The sequence below is a fragment of the Macaca fascicularis genome, chromosome 4 (assembly GCF_037993035.2).
Source record: "Macaca fascicularis isolate 582-1 chromosome 4, T2T-MFA8v1.1".
Taxonomy (NCBI): Eukaryota; Metazoa; Chordata; class Mammalia; order Primates; family Cercopithecidae; genus Macaca; species Macaca fascicularis.
Genome location: NC_088378.1, coordinates 37445346 through 37470494, shown reverse-complemented (window position 1 = coordinate 37470494; position 25149 = coordinate 37445346). Strand labels below are relative to the sequence as shown.

Sequence of the window (25149 nt, the reverse complement as noted above, 5' to 3'; positions counted from 1 at the left end):
TCAGAGCTAGCATGACCTTCTGGCTTTCCAAGAGTTAAGCCTCTGGGGTGCTTCCACAGGACAGCTGGTCTTGAGCCAGCGTGATCACTGAGTAGAACTGTGGCTTAGTGTAATTTCTCGGGAACTAGACTTCTCTAGAGTTGCTTACGAGGAAGAGTGCCTTTTCCACCCTTCACCTCCATAAAGATCATTCTGTGGACTTAACTTCAAGGACCAAATGTCTGATGGTGTCTTTTTCTTAGTGATGTAGCCAGTTATCTGCTGGGGAGCTGGTAAAGGTGAAAAGCCAGCACATTTTGCATTACAAGATTTTGTTCACAATTCAAGTGTTCAGTGTAAGCAACATATTTGCAGTTGAACATAGTTAATGTTGTCGAGCTTAAATTGTGTGATGAAGGGGATCATCACACAACTTACCACTAGAGGCTTCTACAGGTTCAATCAGAGGGAATCCAAATGTATTAAACTAATAACAGAATAAATGTACTTCAGGGTGAATTATAGTGGTAGTACATGGCAACAGTGTAACATGGCACTTGAATGGAAAGAAAAATATCATGTTGGTGAGAATGACTGTGGGAGGATGAGTTAGAAAGCACAGGGCCCAGAGAAAAGTGGCAGAGCAGAGGTGCCAAATAAACACACCTAACGAGGCTCCTCAGGACTCCGGGAGAAAGGTGATTGACATGTTAGGAGACGGCTATAGGAGGAAAGGCCTAGGAGAGGGTTGATGATAATTAAATAATACTTAAGGTAAGTTAATGTCCTAATCCCCCACCTCCTCAAGATATTAGATTAAATGATTATCAACTGAGATCAAAGGAACTGAAAACTTCAGGGCAGTTTACAGAAGGCTGCTCTATGTGTTTTAAAGAGATTAGTTACCATTACCTCTCTGGTATATTAGCTTCAAGTTAATCAATGTGATGTCCTTTCAAGATCGTTCCCCTTTTCTAACGTAATTCCCGCAATTACTTGGTAAAGACGGGCTTAAAAAAAGTTAGTAATATATTTGGCTATTTAAGAGATCACGCAGAGCCATTCAATTTAATTTTTAAAAGAAATTATCAAAATAAACATATACTCAACACAAAGCTCTGCAAGGGGAGACAATAGGTAGCAATGATTCCCCAATTCTCCAGGGAAGAGTTTGAGATATGTCACTGTCTTTGATTTGGCTTTATTTTCACATGCATATGTATGATATTTCTGTACACACTATATACGTACACATGAACACACAATCAAACTTACTATAAGCTGCCAGTAAAAACATTATGCATTTTACAAGGCTTGTAAATTCTGTAATCATTCCTTTTATATAATATATACCAAAACCACTCTCTAGTCACCCTGCCATAGGTGCTACTTCTCTGCAACACTGAGCTTGCTGACTCATATTATGAGGTAAAACAACAGATAAAAATATAAAATGCAAATTTCCTTAGAAAAAATTCAGTTTCCTATATTTCAGATTTCCTTGAAACTAAATAAATAGATCATGCTTACTGAATGTTTATTCTGTGGTGAGTTTTAATGCATTAACTCATTTAACCCTCAGAATCAAATTACTACTTTTATTATTCTCCTCATTTTATATACAAGACAACTGAGGTTCATAAATGCTAAATAAATTACTCAAGGTCACATGGGCACTAGGAGGGAGAGGTAGAATTTGAACTCAGGGTCATTCTCCCTCCAAAGCCAGAGCCCTCTAAGCATATGGTATTTGTTAGCTCTGCCATTAGGACTGCCTCAGATCCATGGTACTAACACTTGATTAATTCTATTACTTTCTATTAAACCATGTTGGTTTTCTTTAGTCCAAATGCACAAAAGTAAGCATTTATCTTCATGACTAGCCTATCATTTAAAATCCAGTCAAATGCCATGTTAGAAGTATTTTTCTACATAAATGTGTGTAGACTATTCAATACACAAGCAATCAATTGATTAATTCTGATGAACATATTATTTCACCAGTACTGCTGTTATATGCGATGTTGTCTAAAACAAGCAAGCAGTTTGGGGAAACTGAATCTGAGTTTCACATTATCAGGCAACCATTCACTTTTCCTTCAGTTCCTCACTTTTTACCCCTGACTTGGGCTATTTCTTCTGTGTCCTTACTGTGGAATAACTTTAGAGTATCACAGCTTCATAGCACATGATACATTAATGATCCAAAATAAACCAAATCCCTAAAGCCCAATTTATTCAGTTTTCTTCACCCTCCCCTGAAAACAAAAGGAATCACTGCAAGTTATCAGGTAAAATGACACATACAATTGATCAGGGAATAGAAATAATGTTCATAAACTCTAACATGATGGATGATTCCTGGTCTACATCCTGTCAAATTTACAAGCTCCTATTTTAGAGTTCTGCAGCACAGAAACTGTACATGGCAATTGGTGCTCAGCCGCAAAACCCATCACCAGCCTCATAGCAGCAGGGCTCAGATAGCGAGGTTCCTCATTCGCCATCATCAGAAATGTCCAGGAATAGTTCTTCTTGGAAAAGCAGTGTTGACAATTGAACAGAGTCAAAAAGTGATAACATATTAGGAAGATGCTTGGGAAATTCACATTATTTAATTTATAAATGAAAGTAGACTTTTCCAAAAGTTTCTTTTCTTTAATTAAAACACAAAAGTTAGTTAGGACAATTTATGGGTAAAAGGTCATTCCTACATTATTGTGGTCCACACATTTTATTTTTATAGGTTGTGGGGAAAGAACATGAGACCAAAAGAATATAGAGATTAAGAACCTATCAAAGAGATATGGATTCCACTGACCTTGCCACTTACGAGCTATATACAGTGGTACCAATCACACAGGGTGATGGGAAAAGCTAATGAGAGAATGTATTTCACAGGACACTCAGCCAAGGGCCAGGCACACAGTAACCAGTCAAAAATGATACTCATTATTGTCCACTAATTATGAGTGGGGAGAGAGAAAGACAGTTAGATATGTAGGTAAGTATGGTAACTTCAGGATATGATTGACATCTCTGGTCTTTATAGGTGCAGCTCCCAGCTCGCTATACTTGAGGCCACTGCAGTGCCACTTCACCATTCTGCAGGAGTAAACATTGACCTTGCAGGTCTGAAAACACCTGCCTTTAGTTATTTCTCATTTTGGAGAAAGAAGGTATATGTTTAGGAATTTTCTCTAACCTAGGAGGTAGATGATAGTTATCACTGTGGAGTGTCATTTTTATATAAGTATATTATCTCATTTAAGCCACCCTGTAACCCCTGGAAGGAAATGAATTATAACCATTTTCAGATGAAACAGGCTCAGAGGTCAAACAGTTTGCCCTTAGGCACAGCCAGGCACAGCCAGGCACAGGAGGTCCTTCTGACTTTTAGCTCAGTGTTCCTTCAGCTAGTCGACTGCCCTCCAGGCTGTATTGCGAGCAAGCATCAGGATTCAGGAACCCCTTTCATGGTGACCAAGAACAATGGGAAAGGGGTGGTCATGTAGGGGAAATGGGATCTCTCCAGTCCCCCATCTGTACATTTTACCTAGAGCAGTTCTGCCCTTAGATGTTCTATACAGTGACGCTCTCAGTCATATGTGTGTAGAGGAATCTCTGGCTAAAATAATAAAAAAATCACTATGCTATACCAAAATGTTACACTCTAAAATGCATATTGTGGAAGTAAGACTGATCTAAGAAATGAAAAGAATTAAGAACCCATAATAATTTTAAGGACTCATAATAATTTCAAGCTTAGACAATCTTAACACTATAAAGGTCTTTTCCCCGCTCCCAGAAATAATGGCTCTGGTCACTTTTGTTATTAGCAATGCAAAGTTCTGACTTAACTAATTGTCAGAATGACCTTATTTCAGTCAGTCCTCAAGGTTATTACTGATGACATGAGGGAACTGAGGGATTAAACCTAGTTATAGAGGATTCTTTTAAACATCTCATGACCTTTATTATGACAACATGCATTGAATGGCTATAAAATGTAAGCATTCCCTGTATCTATTTGACCATGGCCTTTTCTCAAAGACTATTAATTAACATGTTCATTAGTTTGCTCAAGGAAAAAAAGTCTGGGAAATACTCTACTCTAGTGGTTCTCAAAATGCAGCCCAGGACTATGAGCTTTACCTGGAAATTTGTTCCAAAACCAGTGGTCCCACTCCAGATCTCCTAAATCAGAAACTCTGGGTTGTAACCCAGTGATCTGTGTTTAACAGGCCCTGCAGGTTACTGTGACTCACACTCAAGTTTCAGAAGCACTGTTCCTATTTAAGGCATGGCCATTCTTACTGCACAGCATCTTCTAAGTGGTCAACTTGTGTACGCTCTTATTCCTCTAAATTCTACTCTCTACATAGCAGACAATGACAAACTTAAAACTCCCCTAACAGCTTCCCACTGCAACCAGAAAAAAAACCCAAACACCTTACTATAATGAAGAGTCCTTGCCTGATCCAGCCCTTGCCTACCTCTCTGTTCTTATCTTCTACTATTTATTTTTTATTTTTGTGGGTACATAGTAGGTGTATATACACATGGAATAAATGAGATTTTTGTTTTGTTTTGTTTTGTTTTGTTTTTGTTTTGAGACAGAGTCTCACTGTGTCGCCCAGGCTGGAATGCATTGGAGCCCTCTCAGCTAACTGCAACCTCTGCCTCTGGGGTTCAGGTGATTCTCTTGCCTCAGCCTTCTGAGTAGCTGGGATTACAGGTGCCCAACACCACACCTGTGTAATTTTTGTATTTTTAGTAGAGACAGGGTTTTGCCATGTTGGCCAGGTGGGTCTTGAACTCCTGACCTCAGGTGATCCACCTGCTTCGGTCTCCCAAAGTGCTGGGATTACAGGTGTGAGCCACTGCGCCTGGCATCATGAGATACTTTGATACAGGTATACAGTGCATAATAATCACACCAGGGTAAATGGGGTATCCACCATCTCAAGTGTTTATCATTTCGTTGTGTTACAGACAATCCAATTAAACTCTTTTAGTTATTTGGTAATTTTATTTATTTATTTATTTTTTACTCTGACACCCAGATTGGACTGCAGTGGTGTGCACATGGCTCACTGCAGCCTCAAACTCTGAGCTCAAATGATCCTCCAACGTCAGCCTCCTGAGTATCTGAGAATACAGCCATGTACCACCATGCCCAGCTAATTAAAAACAAAACAAAACAAAACAAAAAAACCTTTTTTTTTTTTTTTACTGTAGAGGCAGGGTCTCACTATGTTGTCCAGGCTAATCTCCAACTCCTGGCCTCAAGTGATTCTCCTGCCCCACCTCCCAAAGTGTTAGGATTACAGGCGTGAGCTACTGTGCCTGGACTCTCTTAGTTATTTTTAAATGTACAATAAATTATTGTTGACTATAGTCAACAATATGAGGAGCTCAAATTTTCCTATTGAGTTGAGCTTTTGATGTGCTATCAAATACTAGATCTTATTCATTCTGTCTAACTATATTATTGTACCCATTAACCATCCCCACTAATGTACCTCTCAACAACTACCCTTCCCAACCTCTAAACCTCATTCTACTCTCAATTTTTAGCTTCCAAATAAGTAAGAATATGTGAAGTTTGTCATCCTGAGCCTGGTTTATTTCACTTCAAGAGCGCCAGTTCCATCCACTGCTAAAAATGATAGGATCTCATTTTTTTATGGCTGAATAGTACTCCATTGTGTATATGTACCACATTTTCTTTACCATTCATCTGTTGATGGATACCTAGGTTGCTTCCAAATCTTGGCTATTGTGAAAAGTGCTGAAATAAACATAGGAGTACAAATACCTCTTCGATATACTGATTTCCTTTCTGTCGGGTATATACCTAGCAATGAGATTGCTGGATCATATGGTAGTTCTATTTTTAGTTTTTGAGGAACCTCTAAACTGTTCTCCATAGCGGTGGTACTATTTTACATTCCCAAAAACAGTGTATGAGGGTTCCCTTTCCTGTACATCCTCATTGGCATTGACTATCTTTTGGATATAAGCCATTTTAAGTGTGGTAAGATGGTATCTCATTGTAGTTTTGATTTGAGTTTCTCTGATGATCAATGATGGGAACACTTTTTCATGTACCTGTTTGCCATGTGTATGTCTTTTGAGAAATATCTATTCAAATTTCTTGACTGGTTTTTATTCAGATTATTAAATATTTTCTCATTGAGTTGAGCTCCTTACATGTTCTGCTTATTAATCCCTTGTATAATGGCTACTTTGCAATATTTTCTCCTATTCTGTGGATTATCTCTTCACTTTGTTGACTGTGTTCTTTGTTGTGCAGAAGCTTTTAAACTTGATGGCTCCCATTTATCCATTTTTGCCTTGGTTGCCTGTGCTTGTGGGGTACTGCTCAAGAAATCTTTCCCCAGTCCAGTGTCCTGGAGAGTTTCCCCAACGTTTTATTGTAGTAGTTTCATAGTCTGAGATCTTAGATTTAAGTCTTTAGTCCATTTTGATTTGATTTTTGTATGTGGCAAGAGATAGGGGTCTAGTTTTGTTCTTCTTCGCATGGATCTCCATTATCCCAGCACCATTTATTGAAGAGACTGTCCTCTCCTCAATGTATGTGCTTGGCATCTTTGTAAAAAATGATTTCACTGTAAATGTGTGAATTCGTTTCTAGGTACTCTATTCTTTTCATTGTTTTATATGTCTGTTTTTATGCCAGTACCAAGTTGTTTTTGTTACTATCATTTTGTGTTATAATTTGAAGTCAGGTAATGTGATTCTTCCAGTTTTATTCCTTTTGCCCAGGGTAGCTTTGGCTATTCTGGGTCTTCTGTGGTTGCATATACATTTTAGGATTTTTTTTTCCTATTTCTGTGAAGAATGTCAGTAGTATTTTGATAGTAATTGCATTGAATTGATAGAATGCTTTGGGTAGAATGAACATTTTAACAATATTGATTATTCTAATCCACGAACACGGAATCTCTTTCCATTTTTTTGATTTATCCCATCAATTTATTATAGTTTTCACTGTAGAGATATTTCACTTCTTTGGTTAATTCCTAGGAATGTTATTTTATATGTAGCTATTATAAATAGCATTACTTTTTAATTTCTTATTCAGATTGTTCACAGCTGGAATATAAAAATGCTACTGATTTTTGTATGCTGATTCTGTATCCTGCAACTTTACTGATTTTATCAGCTCGAATAGTTTTTTGATGGCATCTTTAAGCTTTTCTAAAAATAAGATTATATCATCTACAAATAAGGCTAATTTGACTTCTTCCTTTCCAAATTGGATGCCCTTTATTTCTTTCCATTGTCTAACTGCTCTAAGTAAGACTTCCAGTACTATGCTGAATAACAGTGGTGACAGTGGGCATCTCTGTTGTGTTCTAGATCTTAGAGGAAAGGTTTTCAATTTTTCCCCATTCTGTGTGATACCAGCTGCGGGTCTGTCACATATGGCTTTCATTGTGTTGAGGTATTGTCCTTCTATACTCAGTTTTTTGAAAACTTTTATCAGGAAAGGACGTTGAATTTTATCAAATACTTTTTCAGCATCAGATGAAATAATCTTTATGTGTTTGTCCTTCATTCTGTTGGTATGATGTATCACATTGATTGATTTGCATATGTTGAACCATCCTTGCATCCCTGGGGTAAAGCCCACTAGGGTCATGATGAATTGTATTTCCAATGTGTTGCTGAATTCAGTTTGCTAGTATTTTGTGGAGGATTTTCACATCAATATTTATCAAGGATATTGGCCTGTAGCTTTCTTTTTTTGATATGTCTTCGTCTGGTTTTGGTGTCAGAGTAACACTAGCCCTGTAGAATGAGTTTGGAAATAATTCCCTCCTCTGTTTTTTGGAATAGTTTGAGCAGGGTTGCTATTAGCTCTTCCTTAAATGTTTTGAAAAATTCAGCAGTAAAGCCATAGGCTCCCAGGCTTTCTTTTCTTTTCTTTTTTTTTTTGTTTTTGCTGGGGGACTTTTTATTACAGCTTCCATCTCCTGTTATTGGTCTCCTCACGTTTTGGACTTCTTCATGATTTAATCTTGGCAGCTTTGTATGTTTAATTATTGGTCCATTTCATCTAGATTTTCCAGTTTATTGGCATGTAGTTGCTCACAGTAGCCTCTAAGAATCATTTGAATTTCTGAAGTATCGGTTGTTATGTCTCCTTTTTCATTTCTGATTTTACTTACTTGAGTCTTCTCTTTTTTCTTAGCAAGGCTGGTTAAAGGTTTGTCTATTTTATTTATTTTTTAAAAAAACCAACTTTTCATTTTGTTGATCTTTTTATTTTTTTATTTAAATTTCATTTATTTATTCTCTGATCTTTCTCAGTTCTTTAAGAACTGGGAAAGCATCATTAGGTAGTTTATTTGAAGTTTTTCTACTTTTTTTGATGCAGACAATTACAGCTATAAACTTTTCTCTTAGTGCTGCTTTCACTGCATTCCACAGGGTTTGCTATTTTGTGTTTCCATACTCAATTTTTTCTTTCAAGAAATTTTTAATTTCCTTCTTAATTTTTTTCATTGACCCATTGGTCGTTCAGGAGTTATTGTTTAGTTTCCATGTGCTTGCATAGCTTCCAAAATTCCTCATTATTGATTTCTAATTTTACTCCATTGTGGTCAAAGATACTTAATATAGTTTCAATTTTTTTGAATTTTTAAAGACTTTGTATTGTCTATATACTATATACTAATATATAATCTATCACTGAGAATGATCCATGTGTGTAGGAGAAGAATGTATATTCTGCAGTTGTTGTATGAAATGTTCTGTAAATATCTACTAGGTCCATTGGGTCTAAGTCTGTACAGATTAAGTCCAATGTTTCTTTGTTGATTTTCTGCCTGGATGATATGCCCAATGCTAAAAGTGGGGTGCTGAAGTCTCCAGTGACTATGGTATTGAGGTTCTCTCTCTCTCTTTAGCACTAATGATATTTGCTTTATATAGCTGGGTATTCCAGTATTGAGTGCATACACATTTAAAACTGTTATATCCTCTTGCTGATTTGACTCCTTTATCATTATATAATGACCTTCTTTTGTCTAATTTTTATAGTTTTTTTTGTTTTACTTTTTGTGTTGAAATCCACTTTGATGGGTGTAACTATAGCTACTCTAGCTCTTTTTTGGTTTTCATTTTCAGGTAATATATTTTTCCATCCCATTATTTTCAGTCTCTGTGTGTCTTTATAGGTGAAGTGTGCTTCTTGTAGGCAAGAGATCAATGGATCATGGTTTTTTATCTATTCAGCCACTCTATGTCTTTTGATTGGAGAGTTTAGTACATTTACATTCAATGTTATTACTGATAAGTAAGGACATACTCCTGCCATTTTGTTATTTGTTTGCTGGTTGTTTTGTGGTTTCCTCTTCCTTCTTCTTGCCTTCCTTTTACTAAATATGATTTGTTTGTTTTAATTTCTTGCTTTGTATTTTTTGGTGTATCTGTTGTATATTTTTTATTTACAGCTATCATGAGGCTTGCAAGTAATATAACTCAGTAATTGAAATTGATGGCAATGTAACACTGGTTACATAAACCAACAGACTAACAAACCACTAACGAGAAAACTAATTTAAAAATCTACACTTTGACTCTGTCCCCCTGCTTTTTAACTATTTGTTGTTTCTATTTATATCCTATTTTACTATGTCTTGAAAAGTTGTCATTGTTATTATTTTTAATTGGTTCATCTTTTAGTCTTTCTACTTAAAATATGAGTAGCTTACATACCACAATTACAGTGTTACACTATTCTGTGTTTTTCTGTGTACTTTATTGTTACCAGTGAGTTTCTTAACTTCAGATGAGTTCTTACCGCTCATTAACACCCCTTTCTTGCAGATTGAAGAACTCCCTCTAGCATTTCTTATAGGATAAATCTGGTGTTGATGAAATCCCTCAGTTTTTGTTTGTCTGGGAAAGTATTTCTCCTTCATGTTTGAAGGATATTGTCACTGGATATACTAATCTAGGGTAAATATATATATATATATATATATATATATATATATATATATTTTAATCCTTAAGCACTTTAAATATGTCATGTCACTCCCTTCTAGCCTATAGCCACTGAAAAATCTGCTGCCATGTACTGGAGCTCCACTGTATGTTCTTCATTTCTTTTCTTTCACTGATTTTAGGATCCTTTCTTTATTCTTGGGCTTTGAGAGTTTGATTATCAAATGCTTTGAGGTAGTCTTTTTTGGGTTAAATTTAATTGGTGTCCTAGAACCTTCTTGCATGTGGATATTGATATCTTTCTCTAGGTTTGGGAAGTTTTCCGTTATTATCCTTTTGAATAAACCTTCTAGCTCCACCCCTCCATCTCCTGTTTATGGGCAATAACTCTTAGATTTACCCTTTTGAGGCTATTTTCTAGATCTTGTAGGTATGCTTCACTGTTTTTTTTCCTTTTTCTTTTGTTTCCCCTGGCTGTGTATTTTCAAATAGCCTGTCTTCAAGCTCACTATTTCTTTCTTCTGCTTCATCAATTCTGCTGTTATGAGACTCTGATGCATTCTTCAGTATGTCCATTACATTTTTCAACTCCAGAATTTCTACTTGATTCTTTTTAATTATTTCAATATCTTTGTTAAATTTATTTTATAGGATTCCGAATTCTTTCTCTGTTATCTTGAATTTTGTTGAGATTTCTCAAAAAAGCTATCTTGAATTCTCTATCTGAAAGGTCACATATCTCCATCTCTCTAGGATTGACCACTGGGTGCCTTGTTTGGTGACGTCATGTTTTCCCGGATAGTCTTGATGATTGTGGATGCTCATCAGTGTCTGAACATTGAAGAGTTAGGTATTTACTGGAGTCTCTGCTTCTGGGCTTCTTTATATCTGTCCTTTTTGGGAAGGCTTTTGAGGTATTTGAAGGAACTTGGGTGTTGTGATCTAAGTTTTTGGTCACTGTAATGCTATCTGCATTAAATGAGGGCACCCCAAGCCCAGTAATACTGTGGCTCCTGCAGACTCATAGAGATACCCTCTTGGGGGTCTTGGATAAGGTCTCAAAGAATTCTCTGGATTACCAGGCAGAGACTTGTTCTATTCCCTTACTTTCTCCCAAACAAATGGGGTCTCTCTCTTGTGTTGAGCTGCCTGGAGCTGGGGAAAGGGTGACACATAAGCACTTCTGTGACCACCACCCTGGGACTGTGCTAGGTCAGATCTGCAGCCAGCACAGGACTGGGTCACATTCAAAGCCTGTGGTAACCACTGCCTGGCTACCACCTATGTTTGCTCAAGGCTCTACAATCAGCAGGTGGCACAGCTAGCCAGGCTTGTATTCTTCCCTTCAGGGTGTCAAGTTCCCCCTGGTCCCTGGTGGGTCTAGAGATGCCATCTAGGAGCTAGGACCTGAATTTGGAATCTATCTGGTGCTCTATTAGGAATCTACCTGTTATTCTATTCTACTGTGGTTGAGCTGGCACCCAAGCCACAAAATAAAGTCCTTCCCACTTTTCCCTACCTTTTCCACAAGCAGAGAATTCTCCCCCATGACCACCACTGACTGCTCCAGGCCCATTGCAAGTACTGTCTGGCTATCACAGATGTCCATTCAATGCCTAAGGGCTCTTCAGTCAGCTCGTGGTGAATGCTCTCATGCCTAGGGCTCTCCCTTCAGAGCAGTGGGCTCCCCTCTGACCTAAAGGCAGGTGCAAAAATGCCATCCAAGAGCCATGGCCTGGAATCAGAGACCCCACATGTCGACTTGGTGCCCTATCCCACTGTTGACAAGAATCAGAGACCCCACATGTCGACTTGGTGCCCTATCCCACTGTTGACAAGCTGGTACCTCAGCTGCAATAGGAAGTCCCCTTTATTCTTCCTTCTCCTTTTCTCAAGTAAAAGGAGTCCCTCTCCATAGCCACCACAGCTAGGAATGTGCTGGGTCATACCTGAAGCCAGCACATTTCTGAGTCTCACCCAAGGCCTGCAGCAAGTACTGCCTTGCTACTACTGTTGATTATTCAGAGCCCGAGGGTGATGAATCTTAGCAGCAGGAGATGAATCTTGTCAAGATTGGATCCTTCCCTTCAAGGAAGCAAGCCTCCTTTAGGACATGTGTAGAAATGGTATCTGGGAACCAGGGCCTGGAATTGGGGCCTCAGGACTCTGCCTGGTGGCCTTTCTTTCTGTGACTGAGTTGGTATCCAAGTTGCAAGGCAAATTCCTCTTTACTCTTCACTCTCCTCCCTCAAGTGGAAGGAAGACATCTCTACTGGAGCTGTGAGCTGAGATGCCTGGGGCTGAGGGCGGGGTAGCACAAGCACTCCCCTGGCTGCCCTGGTTGGTGTCTCACCAGGTCATGTGTCTGCAGAGTCCACTGGCTTCAAGCCCAGCAAAGCAGCAGGACTTGTCCAGGAATTGTGGTCCTTGTGGCCTAAACTGCCTGGACCCCAGAGCACTTCATCCCATGGTGGTGATGCTTTGCCAGAACTCAGGTTCCAACAGCTGAGATGGGAGATTCTTCTCTGGCTAGGACTGGTCTAAATGCCCCCTCCATGGGTGTTGGCTAAGTTCTACCCAGTGTTGCTTTCTGCTGTGAAAGGGCACTGAGTTCCAATGCAAAACCCTACACTTACTGAACTCTTCCTCCCTCAAGTGCACAGATTCTCTCTCTGTGTCATTTGGCTGCTGCTGGAAGACTGGTGTGGGGTGATGGTGTCGGCAGTTCAAGACTGTCTTTCCTACCCTCTTCAGTGCCTCTTTCAGTAATATGACGTAAAACTAGGTATTGTGTGATTGCTCACCTGGTTTTTTGTTCTCACGAAGGTGCTTTTGTTGTGTGGATGCTTGTTCAATTTGGTATTGCTGCAGGGAGGACGATCAGTGGGGGTTTCTATTTCGCCAACTTGTTCCACCTCCTTCCCTTTACCTTGTAGTATTCTTTCTCTTGTTTGCAACCTTCCAGCCACATTTGACTTCATATTCCTGGAACGCTGGAAGATCAGCACCCACTGCTGGAATGTTCTTCCCAATTCTCCCTCTCTCCTAATTTGTAGGACTAGCTCCTCTCAGTACCAATGTCACTTCCTCAGTCACATACCCCAGTCACTCGTTATACGACCTAGTTTTATCTTCTTCACAGAAGTTACCACGATCTGAAATGTGTTTTTTGTTTTGTTTTGTTTTTTGTTTGGTTTGTAAGCTCCATGAAAGCAAGAAGCATGTCTATTGATATTACTAAGTATTTGTTAAAGGAATGCAGTCTGTCTGAGGAGCTCTAGTTTACCATATTTCAGTTATGGTTTGTGGTGAAACTGAAGCTACCCAGCATCATCTCTGTCCCATCTGCAGTGAACCCTGAGGTGTATGTGGTCCACAGCTTCACAAGATGGGCTTTATTTAGCTACCTCTCAATACGCCAAGATAGTAATTTCTTACTGGCTAAAAGGCAGTGCCGATTTTCTGAATTATATTAAGAAAACTGTCAATGATAAAACAACTTTTAGAAAAAATAAAGCAATAATTCAATAAATAAGGCAATATAAGTTGTTTTTCATGGAATTCAATAAGGGTGTTTTTATTTTTATTAGAAAAAAATATAGCCTAAAAACGCTTTTACTTTAGTTTTCTTAAATTGCTCTGAGTAAAAACATTATTCAATGTGGTCAATCTAACAGATGGTGTTAATCCCATTTTACAGATTTTGAAACTGAATATTTAAGTAATTTGCCAGAGTCAGAATGCTGTCAGCATCAGAATTGCATTTTCAAACTTAAGTTTATCTGACTCGAAAGCTTTTGCCTTTCACCACCACCCTATTGCTTCTAAAATGTCAAACATCCGCTGAACCACATGACAGGTATCCTATAAATGTAAGTTTATCTTTCTCATTCCCTTCCAGTAGTGCCTCTGATTCTTTCCATACTCTGCCCCACCAGCAGGTACTGATGATTGTCTGCCATATTCTATTTCATGGAATATTTCTTAAGTTTTACCTCTTGATGAAAACACATCCCAAGTGTCTGAGAGAAGATCACTAAAATTACAACTTAAAAGAGAACTCACCCAACTGCATACGCAAAACCTCACTAAAATTGTCTTTACTCCTGTTCGGAAATATTACTTTTCTATTGCATTCCCAGTATATTAACTGGCTAGGCCATGCGATGTGCTGTGGCAGAAAGAACGTGGGCTCTGGCGTCAAAGAATCTGGGGCCCCAGGACTCATCTCTGCCATTGACTGGTTGTGTGGCTATGGACACATTATTATTACTTCTCTGTATATGTTTCCTCATCTATAGCTTTGAGAGAACAGCCTACCCCTTCACACTGTGGGATGCTTCCTGCCTGGCACATCATGAGCCTTCCATAAATGTTAGTTTCCTTCTTCCCCTCACTTTGCCCCACCCTTTTGGTATTCTCTACTGTTTTAACCTTCCGGAAGTATAGAGGATGCACAGAGAGTCTCCATTTTGTATTTGAAAAAAACCTTTTAGGGCAGTACTTTGGAAAAATAAAACTTGTATGTTGAAATGAGTGCTGCATGTTCCATCGACATCCTGGGAGCTGACAGTTTTATTTCCATGATGCAGCAGTGCTGAGAGAAGTTGAACTTTGCTTTTTGGAATTGCTCTTAAAGCCAGTTTATGAGTAAATTGAGAAAGGCAGCTTCATTACTCTATGGTATTTTTGACAAAAATAAAACAAATGTATACAGTGACAGTTTTACCATGCTCCTTATCACTGCCTTGGTTCCAAATGATCTTATTATTTTTAAAGATCAAAATGACCACAAAAGGATAAAGATGTGAAGCCAGGAAATATGTCAAAAGGCTAACGATAATTCCAAAAGATGAGTTCTACCACTGATTTGGCACAATGGGGGCAACATGGATATTTAGGTATAACCCCTCATGGTGACTATTTTACAGGATCTTTATTTGGGCCAATCTGCTTATTAGATTGTTTAAACACTTATCTAATATGAAACTTAGCTGCACAAAAATATTGCAATCAGTTCAACAGGATTTACTGTGTCCTTCTGATAAGCCAATACTACTTAGAAGAAATCCTTCAGATTATTGTCTGGAAACTTTTTATGGTGCACACTTCATCAGTAGTAGACTATTAAGTGTGTACTCCAAATTTCTGTATAACTTACTGATAAATTATATACTTATATTTTAATTATGATCTTAGGGTAAGCCCTCATGAATGGGATTAGTGTCCTTATAAAAAGACACAAGAGTTTGCTTTCTCTCCTTTTCTCTCTGGTCTCCACCATGTGAGGTGGAGGACATGGCAAGAAGACTGCCATCTGTCAACCCGGAAGCAGGCCCTAACCAGAATTCAATCTGTTGACAGGTTGACCTTGGCCTTCTCAGCCTCCAAAACTGTGAGAAATAAATGTTTGCTATTTAATCCACCTAGTCTATAGTGATTTGTTTTAGCAGCAGAGCTAAGACAATGTATTTATAAAGTATGTGCACTGTGAAACAGATAATAAAAATTAATAAATATGAGATGCAAATGTATGTGTGTGTATGTGTGTATTCATTCTAATATTTCCTTTCTTTATCCCAATGGAGTGGCTTGTATGTCTGGTGTACATGTATACATCCTGCTTTGTAGAAGATTGCTTTAGATGATACTTGTGATAAAGGGGTAACATTTCTTGTAAACGGTTGTTAAACAAAATTGTTACCTTCACATCTGTTTAGCAATATCCATTACCTATACCAAAACCAAATGGCAATGCAGATTCACCCAAAGTATAATTTAGGAAGACTAGACTTGAATGCAATTTTATCATTACTTGTCCAGAAGACAAAGCTTAATATAGTTGCTAAAAACTGCATGAGCATGAGATATTATCAAATAATGGAATGCTATGAAGACACAGGAAGACATTTCTGTAAGTGTGATATGTAAAGGAACCAAAGATACAACTTTGAGTATAGTAACTGACAGTAAGCAAACACATTCTGAGTTGGCTCTAGTTTGATTATGAGCCCTACAAAGTCTAAGACTTAAACAGGTAGGGCCTAAACAGCTGTGTTTCCAGCCAAAAAGCCTGTTAGAGTTGCATCAGTCTTTGGAGAAGCACTCACAGAGGCTTGTAACAATGATGTTACAAGAAGCTAACTATAAAAATAGATGCCAGGCATGGTGGCTCACACCTGTAATCCCAGCATTTTGGAGGCGGAGCAGCAGGCAGATCACTGGAGGTCAGGAGTTTGAGATCAGCCTGGCCAACGTGGTAAAACCCCGTCTCTACTAAAAATACAAAAATTAGCCAGGGGTGGCAGCGGGGGCCTGTGATCCCAGCTACTTGAGAGGCTAAGGCAAGAGTATTGTTTGAGCCCGGGAGGCAGAGGCTGCAGTGAGCCGAGATCATGCCACTGCACTCCAGCCTGGGGGACAGAGTGAGATTTTGTCTAAAAAATAATAATAATAAAAATAAAATAAATACATACATAAATAAAAGAAAAAATAAAAACACTAGCAAGAGAGAAAGGCAGGTGAGCACGAGACCATCTATCACTAACTTTGTATATGGGAGGGGGTGTTACCTCGGTTGCTGTTCATATGTGTACTCAAGTTACAGAAAAACACTCATTCATAAATCCAAAAGATCTGTCAGACGAAAGATTACTCGCTATTGCTATACAGTTGCAACAAATTAGTTCAAAAAATTTCTTAAAGCTCTTTTATTGGGGATAATATATGATTTTATAATGTTTTAAAGTCCATTTCGATCTACAAATTTTTTTCTAAAATAATGATCTGAGACTAAGAAGCTTGGTCTGGATGTAGAAAACTCAGTTCTTTTGAAGAAACAGCAAGGAATTCAATTTATAATTAGTTTTGTTAAATTTGCCAGTTCACATTAAAGAACTATAAGATACTAGAAATAGATAATTGAGAGAAGATTTCACAGACTGCAATAAAAAACACTTAAAAGCATCTTTAAATGGCCCCTGATTTTAAACCAAAAAAAAAAAGTATAACAAGATTTCTCGGAGTAATGTTTCTTGATTTCTTACCTTGCCATACTTCTGTGCGTAAGACCCGGTGAGCAGCGAGTGAAAAACAATGATGGTTTCATCCAAATCCCAGACAAACACACGCTGAAGACAAAACATAAATTATCAGAAAATTAAAAAGTCCAAGGAAACAGAAATCTATTTATAAGCAGAAAATGTCTCCCTTTCTTGTTAGAGATCATCTTGATATCATTTTATAGAAAATAATACTATTCCTTTTTTCTGTTTCTCAAATTTGCCAAATCTAACTCCTATAAAGCCTGAGGAGCAGGAATTATACAAATAATTATAAGCTTAAGAGTCAGATGTCCTTACTTGAATAAATTCATCCATACATTTACTTGTAGTTAACACCAAAAAGAGATGCATTCAGACTTTATGATAGAAGCATGCTTGAAACTCTACATATTTTAAAGTTTCATACCTTAGGGATTCATAAACGTTCACAATTTATGCAAAGAATTAGATTTTAAAGAAATATTTAAAAGAATCAATGAGTAACCGCTAAACAGAATTGTCAAGTACGGATCCTGGGGTCATATTAGGCCAGCAGGCATGTTGGACTCTCTGGAGTTTTGAAAGATTTCAAATTATGAATTAACATTTGAAAACTAGGCAATTTCCCACAAACTTCAGAGTTTTGACTGTAGCACAGCAACTAGAAGTTGTGGTCAGGCTGGTTGCCATTCCTACATGGCAGGGACAGGCAGGTCTCTTAGAACGTGCCTTCACTCTGAGCTCCTCACAGTCTGCTGGGCAACTCAGCCCGGTCCCTCATTTATATCACCTGTCAAGTTCTTGAGGCGATGTGAACTTGCTGCTGTTGTTCAAGAAAAGGAAGTTATCTCTCATAAAGAAGCACAACGTCTGTCACTTGATTTTATGAAATCTGGAAGTTCAATTTTTTTCTTAACTGAAGTATGCAGTATGTAAGAAGTAACATATTACGGTTAAGAATAGTTTCTGGCCGGGCGCGGTGGCTCAAGCCTGTAATCCCAGCACTTTGGGAGGCCGAGACGGGCGGATCACGAGGTCAGGAGATCGAAACCATCCTGGCTAACACGGTGAAACCCCGTCTCTATTAAGAAATACAAAAAAAAAAAAAAAAAACTAGCCGGGCGAGGTGGCGGGCGCCTGTAGTCCCAGCTACTCGGGAGGCTGAGGCCGGAGAATGGCGTGAACCCGGGAGGCGGAGCTTGCAGTGAGCTGAGATCCGGCCACTGCACTCCAGCCTGGGCGAGAGAGCGAGACTCCGTCTCAAAAAAAAAAAAAAAAAAAAGAATAGTTTCTCCTGATGTTTTATAATAAAAATCAACCCTGCTTAGTACAGAGATATCTTAAAAGAGCTCATAAGTAGAAAAATGACATATAAATTTTCAGATACACAAATTTTAACACATATTATTAAATTATTGAAATTTGTCCTATTTTTAGAAGATGAATTTTTCTTTCTATACAAATTACTTTTATCTTTTTAAACCTAATGACCCATTTGGACATCTTTCATTACTTTAGTGCTATGAAATACAGTGCTACACAGAAAAGTATCTCACAAACAATGGCTATATTTTTAAAATTTTCCAGTGCCAATTTAGATCAAAACATGCAATGATCTCAGGCCAAGAATTTGCAGAGCCATATCATCTTTATATTGTTGTTTTTAATTTTGCTATGATAATGGATGGAATCTCAAACTTCAGAGTTGTAAAATGCCTATGACAAAGTGGGTCCATTCAATTCATTATATATCTTGTTTTTTTTTTTTGAGACGGAGTCTTGCTCTGTCACCCAGGCTGGAGTGCAGTGGTACGATCTCTGCTTACTGCAAGCTCTGCCTCCCAGGTTCATGCCATTCTCCTGCCTCAGCCTCTCGAGTAGCTGGGACTAGAGGTGCCTGCCACCATGTCCGGCTAATATTTTGTATTTTTAGTCGAAATGGGGTTCACTGTGTTAGCCAGGATGGTCTCGATCTCCTGACCTTGTGATCTGCCTGCCTTGGCCTCCCAAAGTACTGGGATCATAGGCGTGAGCATATCTTGTTTTTTAAGTTTGAAACATAATGGAACTGCAAGACAGAGAATGTATCACTCAGTAAAATAAAGCATCATACTATAATCTTTAAGAATGAGTAGGCATACCTCCAGGTCGCTATCAGGAGGCGGGGAGGGATTATTTTTCCGGCCTCTTCCTCTGGACTTTGACCCAGAACTCCTACAGGTTCTCTCATCAAGATCTTTGATGGGTGTGGAGGGACTCTGCATGGTATCGAACTCTGCTATAGATAACATGACTTGTGTCAAGAATAGTACTTCATTATTAGATCAAGTATGAGTCTTCATTATTAATTATCTTAACAAATTCCTATACCATAAAACCTCTGTATGGCAAAAAAGAGATTTATAATCCCAAGCACACACAAGTGAGTCAGAACTTTTGTAGTTTACACAAACTCCTACTAGTTTTAATCTGTGATCTATCAAACTTGAATGTCTTTTCTATACCATATGCCTTCAACTTCCTGTCTATACCTTCACCTACATATTTATCTCCATTTAGATATGTCCTCACCTCCTTTTTTGTCACAGTTCAGAGAATGAGATGTCTTCTTCTGGATCAATTCCATCCCTCCACCTGCAAACATGACTCCCAACCCCACCTCCTAGGAAGTCACGCTTCATTAGTCAAACCCTCTCTCATCTTCCCTTAGACCTCCCCCATTTCTTGGGGTCACTGATAAGTTTAAAAGTCCTTCCCTCTGACCTGCATTTCCATCTAGATACTATTTGCTTCCATTTTCTCTTTTAAATAACACTTCTTAAAATAGTACGTACTAGTGCTATATGACAGAAATACCATGTGAGCCACAAATGTGATCTTATATAAAATTTTAAAGGTTTTTATCAGCTATGTTAAAAAAAAGTAAAAAGAGATATGTAAAATTAGTATTACTTATACGTTAATTGACCTAATATATCCATGTTATCATATCAGTATGTAATCAATGTGTTAATTGACTCAATATATTCATGTTATCATATCAGTATGTAATCAATATAAAATTATCAATTATATGTTTTATATTTTCTTTTTCATACTAAGTCTTCGAAATGTTGTGCAGCATTCTATGCTTAGAGCAGATCTCAATCTACACCAGCAACGTTACAAGTGCTCAAGAGTCACGTGTGGCCAGTGGCTGCAGCACCGGACAGCACATCTGTCCCCACTGATATCCAATGTATCATAATCTAGCTTCAGTTCACCAAAACACGATAAAAATACTCCTGCTAAGAGTCCCCAGAAATCACCTTGTTGACAAATGCAATAGACAGACTCAGTCCTTGTCTTCCAGGATCTCTGTGCTGTGTGTGATTCTCTTAAACACCGCCTCCTCGAAACTACTATTTGACAGCTGATACTGTGCACTCTCCTAGTTCTAGAATCACTCCACTCAGTCCTTCTCCATCGAGAAAACATTGGTTCCTGTACTTTTCCCATTCCTTATGAACTAGTATGTCAGAATTCCATCGTCTGATCACTGTCCTCACTCCACACAATCTAGGGGACTTAACTCTCTCATGTGTTAATGACCCTATCTGTGATGACTCATACGTAAACCTATATCTCCAACTAGGCCACGTCTTAAGTTTCAGACTTTTTATCTAATATTTCTGCATGTCCCATAGATACCTAAACTCTGAAATGATTAAAGCTTGTGAGCATGTATGCTAGGAGGTAGAGAGTACTGAGTAGTGGCAAACCTGTGGGAACAATTGTTAAGATAAACTGAGGCAACTGTGAGATACAGTATAACAAGCTGAAGAGTCAGAATTACTACATGAATTCAAGTATTTTAGTCAATCTCTCTAAATCTCAGTTTCATAGCAGCTTTCTGGATTACTGAGGGATAAATCTGATTTATGTTTAATTTCATTTAAATTATATGTATAAAGCGAAAATTTCTAAGACAGAAGGCAAACTACATTAAATTTAAATTACATGATTTTGAAACGAAAAGATATTATGGCTATCATTTTTTACCATTAAATTTAAAAATTAAAATAAAATAATCCTGAGGACAACCAAGCAGTTATTAATCTAAATAAACAAATCTGAATGTACTAGGCCTCACTTTTTCTAAGAAACAGTAATTTTTACATCGCTAACCTCTAACATTTTCTTTGGGAAACACTGCATGTCAGGACATGATCAAAAAAATATGCCTGTGCTCCAGATATTGTTTGCACTTAAAATATTGCCAGCATAGTTCATTTCATAGGTCTATGTTATCACCTGGGTGAGAGTAGATAGCATAGTAATAAGGTTTTTAAGTTATGGGGTTGAATATAGCCTTGTCTTATAGTCAATCATGTTTCACCTTATTTGTATAGGCATTAAATTAGTCTTTAGGTGTCTGAATATACACCAACTTTTAAATAAAATAACATACAAGTTCCATTTTTAATTATTTTTGAAACAGAATTTTCCTGAGGTTACTATATCCCACAAACCAAATGTCTGCTTTCAAATAAAATGGTGATTAAAATTAACCCTCACTTATAAAGCATGCATTTAAAAAACATTTTGGATGACATTCCATAAAACCTCTCCTTATAGTCATTATAGATCAATTTTCAAGTGTTAACTATCATAAGGCAACTTTGTTCCTGCCACAGTGCAAGAGCTGACAGGACAAAAACTTGAGAAATCCCAATCATGGGTGGTTGTAGGCTGAGTCCATAAAGGAGGAGTTTAGCAGGAATAATTCTGCTATTCAAATGAACTGGGATCCAGTAGCTGTCACAGCAAAGGGGTGAAAAGAGCAGAAGAGGAAAGGGAAAAGACTGTGGTTATAGGACGTATCCAGGTTTCAGTAAACCTAAGACTTTATTCCCATTGATGCTTTTCAAATTACTGAAGAATCTTAAAAGGGCTCTAAGAATTTGGACAAAAAATGAGCAGAAGTGTTTTGATGGGGGTAAAGACAGCCTTTTAAGAAAACTATGAAAGGTAACTCTACATTTATTCACCTCTTAGTACATGTCATGCACTGCTCTTTAAAATTTTTTTTTTTATTGAAATACGTGTTTGGCTTCATTCACTGCTGTGAGATAATCCATATTCTAGCCTGGGACAGCAGTTGTCCTTTCCTTAATGTGGCTAGAACTTCTTCATGTATATATACTACACTCTATCTATTACAGTGTATCCATTCTGTTGCTGGGCATTTGAGTTATTCACAATTTTAGGTTACTATAAATAAAGCTGCTATATACATTCTTGTACATGTCTTTGTGGATATAAGCTCTTAATTCCTCTTGGGTATGTATACCTGACAATGTGATTCCTGAGTCAGAAGGAAGGCATATGTTCATCTTTGACAGACACTGACCTTTTTTCAGTGTATTACTCTCTTTTCAGTGTATTAATGACCATGCTAACCCATTGCCCATTTTTATTAAAGACAGTATTAATTTACTCTCTTACCACAACGAGAGTTTCCGTTATTCCACATTCTTGTCAATACTTGATATTGTTAGTCTTTTTTATTTTCACCATTTTGGGTGTGTGATGGTATCTCACTGTGGTTTTAATTAGAATTTTCTTGATGAGTAATTATGAAGAATACTTTTTCATGTTTCTTGTTCATTTGATATCTTCTTTTTAATGAAGTAACTGTTAGATCTTTTGCCCATTAAGAAAACTAGGTTGTTTGTCTTTGTCTTATTGATTTGTCAAAGCTCTTTGTTATGAAACATTTTATATATATATGTGTATGTCTGTATATATCTGTGTGTGTATGTGTGTGCGTGTGTGTATGTGTGTGCGTGTGTGTGTGTGTGTGTGAGACTCAAACCTTACTCCAACCAGTGAATTAGGTCCTTCATTATTGTCTTTTAATAACGGAGAAACTGGAGAAGAGGGAATTAATTTATCAAAATTAAATAGCTTGTATGATGCAACACTGGTATGATTGCAGAACTCCTGCTTTAACCATTTGGTTATACTTTCTCAGGCAAACAGCAGTGGACTCTTCAGGTTACCAAAAGGTCAAACCTAGATCTGCTTCTACTTATAAAAGAGTCATATAACAACCTAGTAGAGAGAGAGAAAATATTTGCAAACCATACATCTCATAAAAGGGTTAATATCCAAAACACATAACGAACTGAAACGACTCAATAGTAAAAAACAAATAACCCAAATAAAAAATGGGCAATGGGTTGGCATGGTCATCACTCAAAAGAAGACATAAAAATGACAACAGTTGTATGAAAAATGCTCAGCATGACTCATCATCAAAGAAATGCAAATTAAAACTACAATGAGATACCATCTCACACCTGTTAAAATGGCTATTATCTAAAAGAGGAAAGATAACAAGTGTAGGAGATGCTGTGGAGGATGAAAATCTTGCACACTGCTGGTAGGAGTGTAAATTAGCACAGCCATTTAGTCTGTTTTCACATGGCTATAAAGAACTACTCGAGAGTGGGTAATTTACAAAGGAAAGAGGTTTAGCTGACTCAGTTCAGCATGGCTGAGGAAGCCTCAGGAGACTTACAATCACAGCAGAAGGGGAAGGGGAAGCAAGGCACCTTCTTCACAAGGCGGCAGGAAGGAGAAGGAAAGCAGAAGGAACTACCAAACATGTATAAAACTGTCAGATTTCATGAGAACTCACTCATTATCATAAGAACAGCATGGAGGAAACTGCCCCATGATTCAATTACCTTCACCTGGTCTCTCCCTTGACACATGGGGATTAGGGGGATTACAATTCAAGATGAGATTTTGGGTGGCGACACAGCCAAACCATATCAGCCATTATAGAAAACACTATGGAAGTTCCTAAAAACAGAACTACCATATGATCCAGCTATCACACTGCTGGGTATATAGCAAAGGAAATGAAATCAGTATGTTGAAGAAATATCCACACTTCCATGTTCACTGCGGCATTATTCACAAGTAGCCAAGATATGGAGTCAACCTAAGTGTTCATCAATGGATAAACGGACAAACGAAATGTGGTGTATGTACATTATGGAATACTGTTTGGCCTTAAAAAAGAAAATCCCGTCATTTGAGACAACAAGGATGAACTTAGAGAACATTATGTTAAGTGAAATAAGCTAAGCTCAGAAAGACAAATACTACATGATCTCATTTACATGTGGAGTGCAAAAAAGTTGAACTCATGGAAGAAGTGAGTAAGATGGTGGTTGCTAAGGGCTGTGTGGCTGGAGAGGGAGACTGGGGAACTGTTGGTCTAAGGACATAAAACTTCAGCTAGACAAGAGGAAGTAAGTTCAAGATATCTATTTTACAACATGTCACTAGAAGAAATAACAATGTACTGTATTTCTAAAAATCACTAAGAGAATAGATTTTCGGGTTTCTCACCACAAAATGATAAGCATGTGAGGTAATGCATACATTAATCAGCTCAATTTAGCCATATCACAATGTATATGTATTTCAAAACAATGGGTTATACACAAAAGTAGATACAATTTATTTTTAAAGACTCAAACTCCTGGACTCAAGCAATCTTCTTGCCTCAGCTTCCAGAGTAGCTGAGATTACAGGTGTCGATCATTGAGCCGATATATACACTTTTTTATTTGTCAGTTAAACAAGAAATTTTTTAAAAAGTCACATGGGCATTATATAATTTCTGTGAGATGGAGGGCCAAAGAATTCACTGAAAGAACTTCACAGAAGTAAAAGAGCGTGTCCTGCAAAGGCCATGCGATACATCTGGGCTCCTAGAGCAATAACCCGGGTGGAATTGTACTGACCTCTATTCCTTTTGAAGGTGCTATCCTTTCTTCTGATAGAGGGTAAAACCAGGAACTTGAGCTCAACCAGTCATTAAACATTTGTTGACACTTTTTTTAAAAGGAGAAAGCTGTTAATTCCAGTGCCTCTGCCAAATTTCACTCAGGTAATTGCACAAGGGCATAGCAATGCTACAGGTAGGGAAAATATAAATTGGCAGAGCAGTTGAATGTGGTCCTTTCTATCTAAATCCTCTTGTTAGTTTCCATTAGATGAGTTAGCACTTTGCTTCCCTTCCTTTCCTTACGTGAAATACCATGAAGTTATCAAAAGGCTGCTGTGTTCTGCCTAAGAAATT

At 37.8% G+C, this 25149-nt stretch overlaps 1 protein-coding gene across 24 annotated transcripts in view; it reads right to left on the bottom strand.

Moving 5' to 3' along the window:
* Window positions 1-25149, bottom strand: part of EYA4 (EYA transcriptional coactivator and phosphatase 4) — a 283822-nt gene that overhangs the window by 28232 nt on the left and 230441 nt on the right. For 21 of the 24 annotated variants that reach the window (XM_074039005.1, XM_005551875.5, XM_005551874.5 and 18 more), the window contains 2 exons: window positions 19148-19284; window positions 17010-17093 (listed from right to left, as the gene is read on the bottom strand). In XM_074039005.1, coding sequence (XP_073895106.1) covers window positions 17010-17093; window positions 19148-19284 — 221 coding nt within the window. The remainder of the gene's footprint in view (window positions 1-17009; window positions 17094-19147; window positions 19285-25149) is intronic. The other 3 variants (XM_015448681.4, XM_015448683.4, XM_074039007.1) reach the window with 1 other exon arrangement.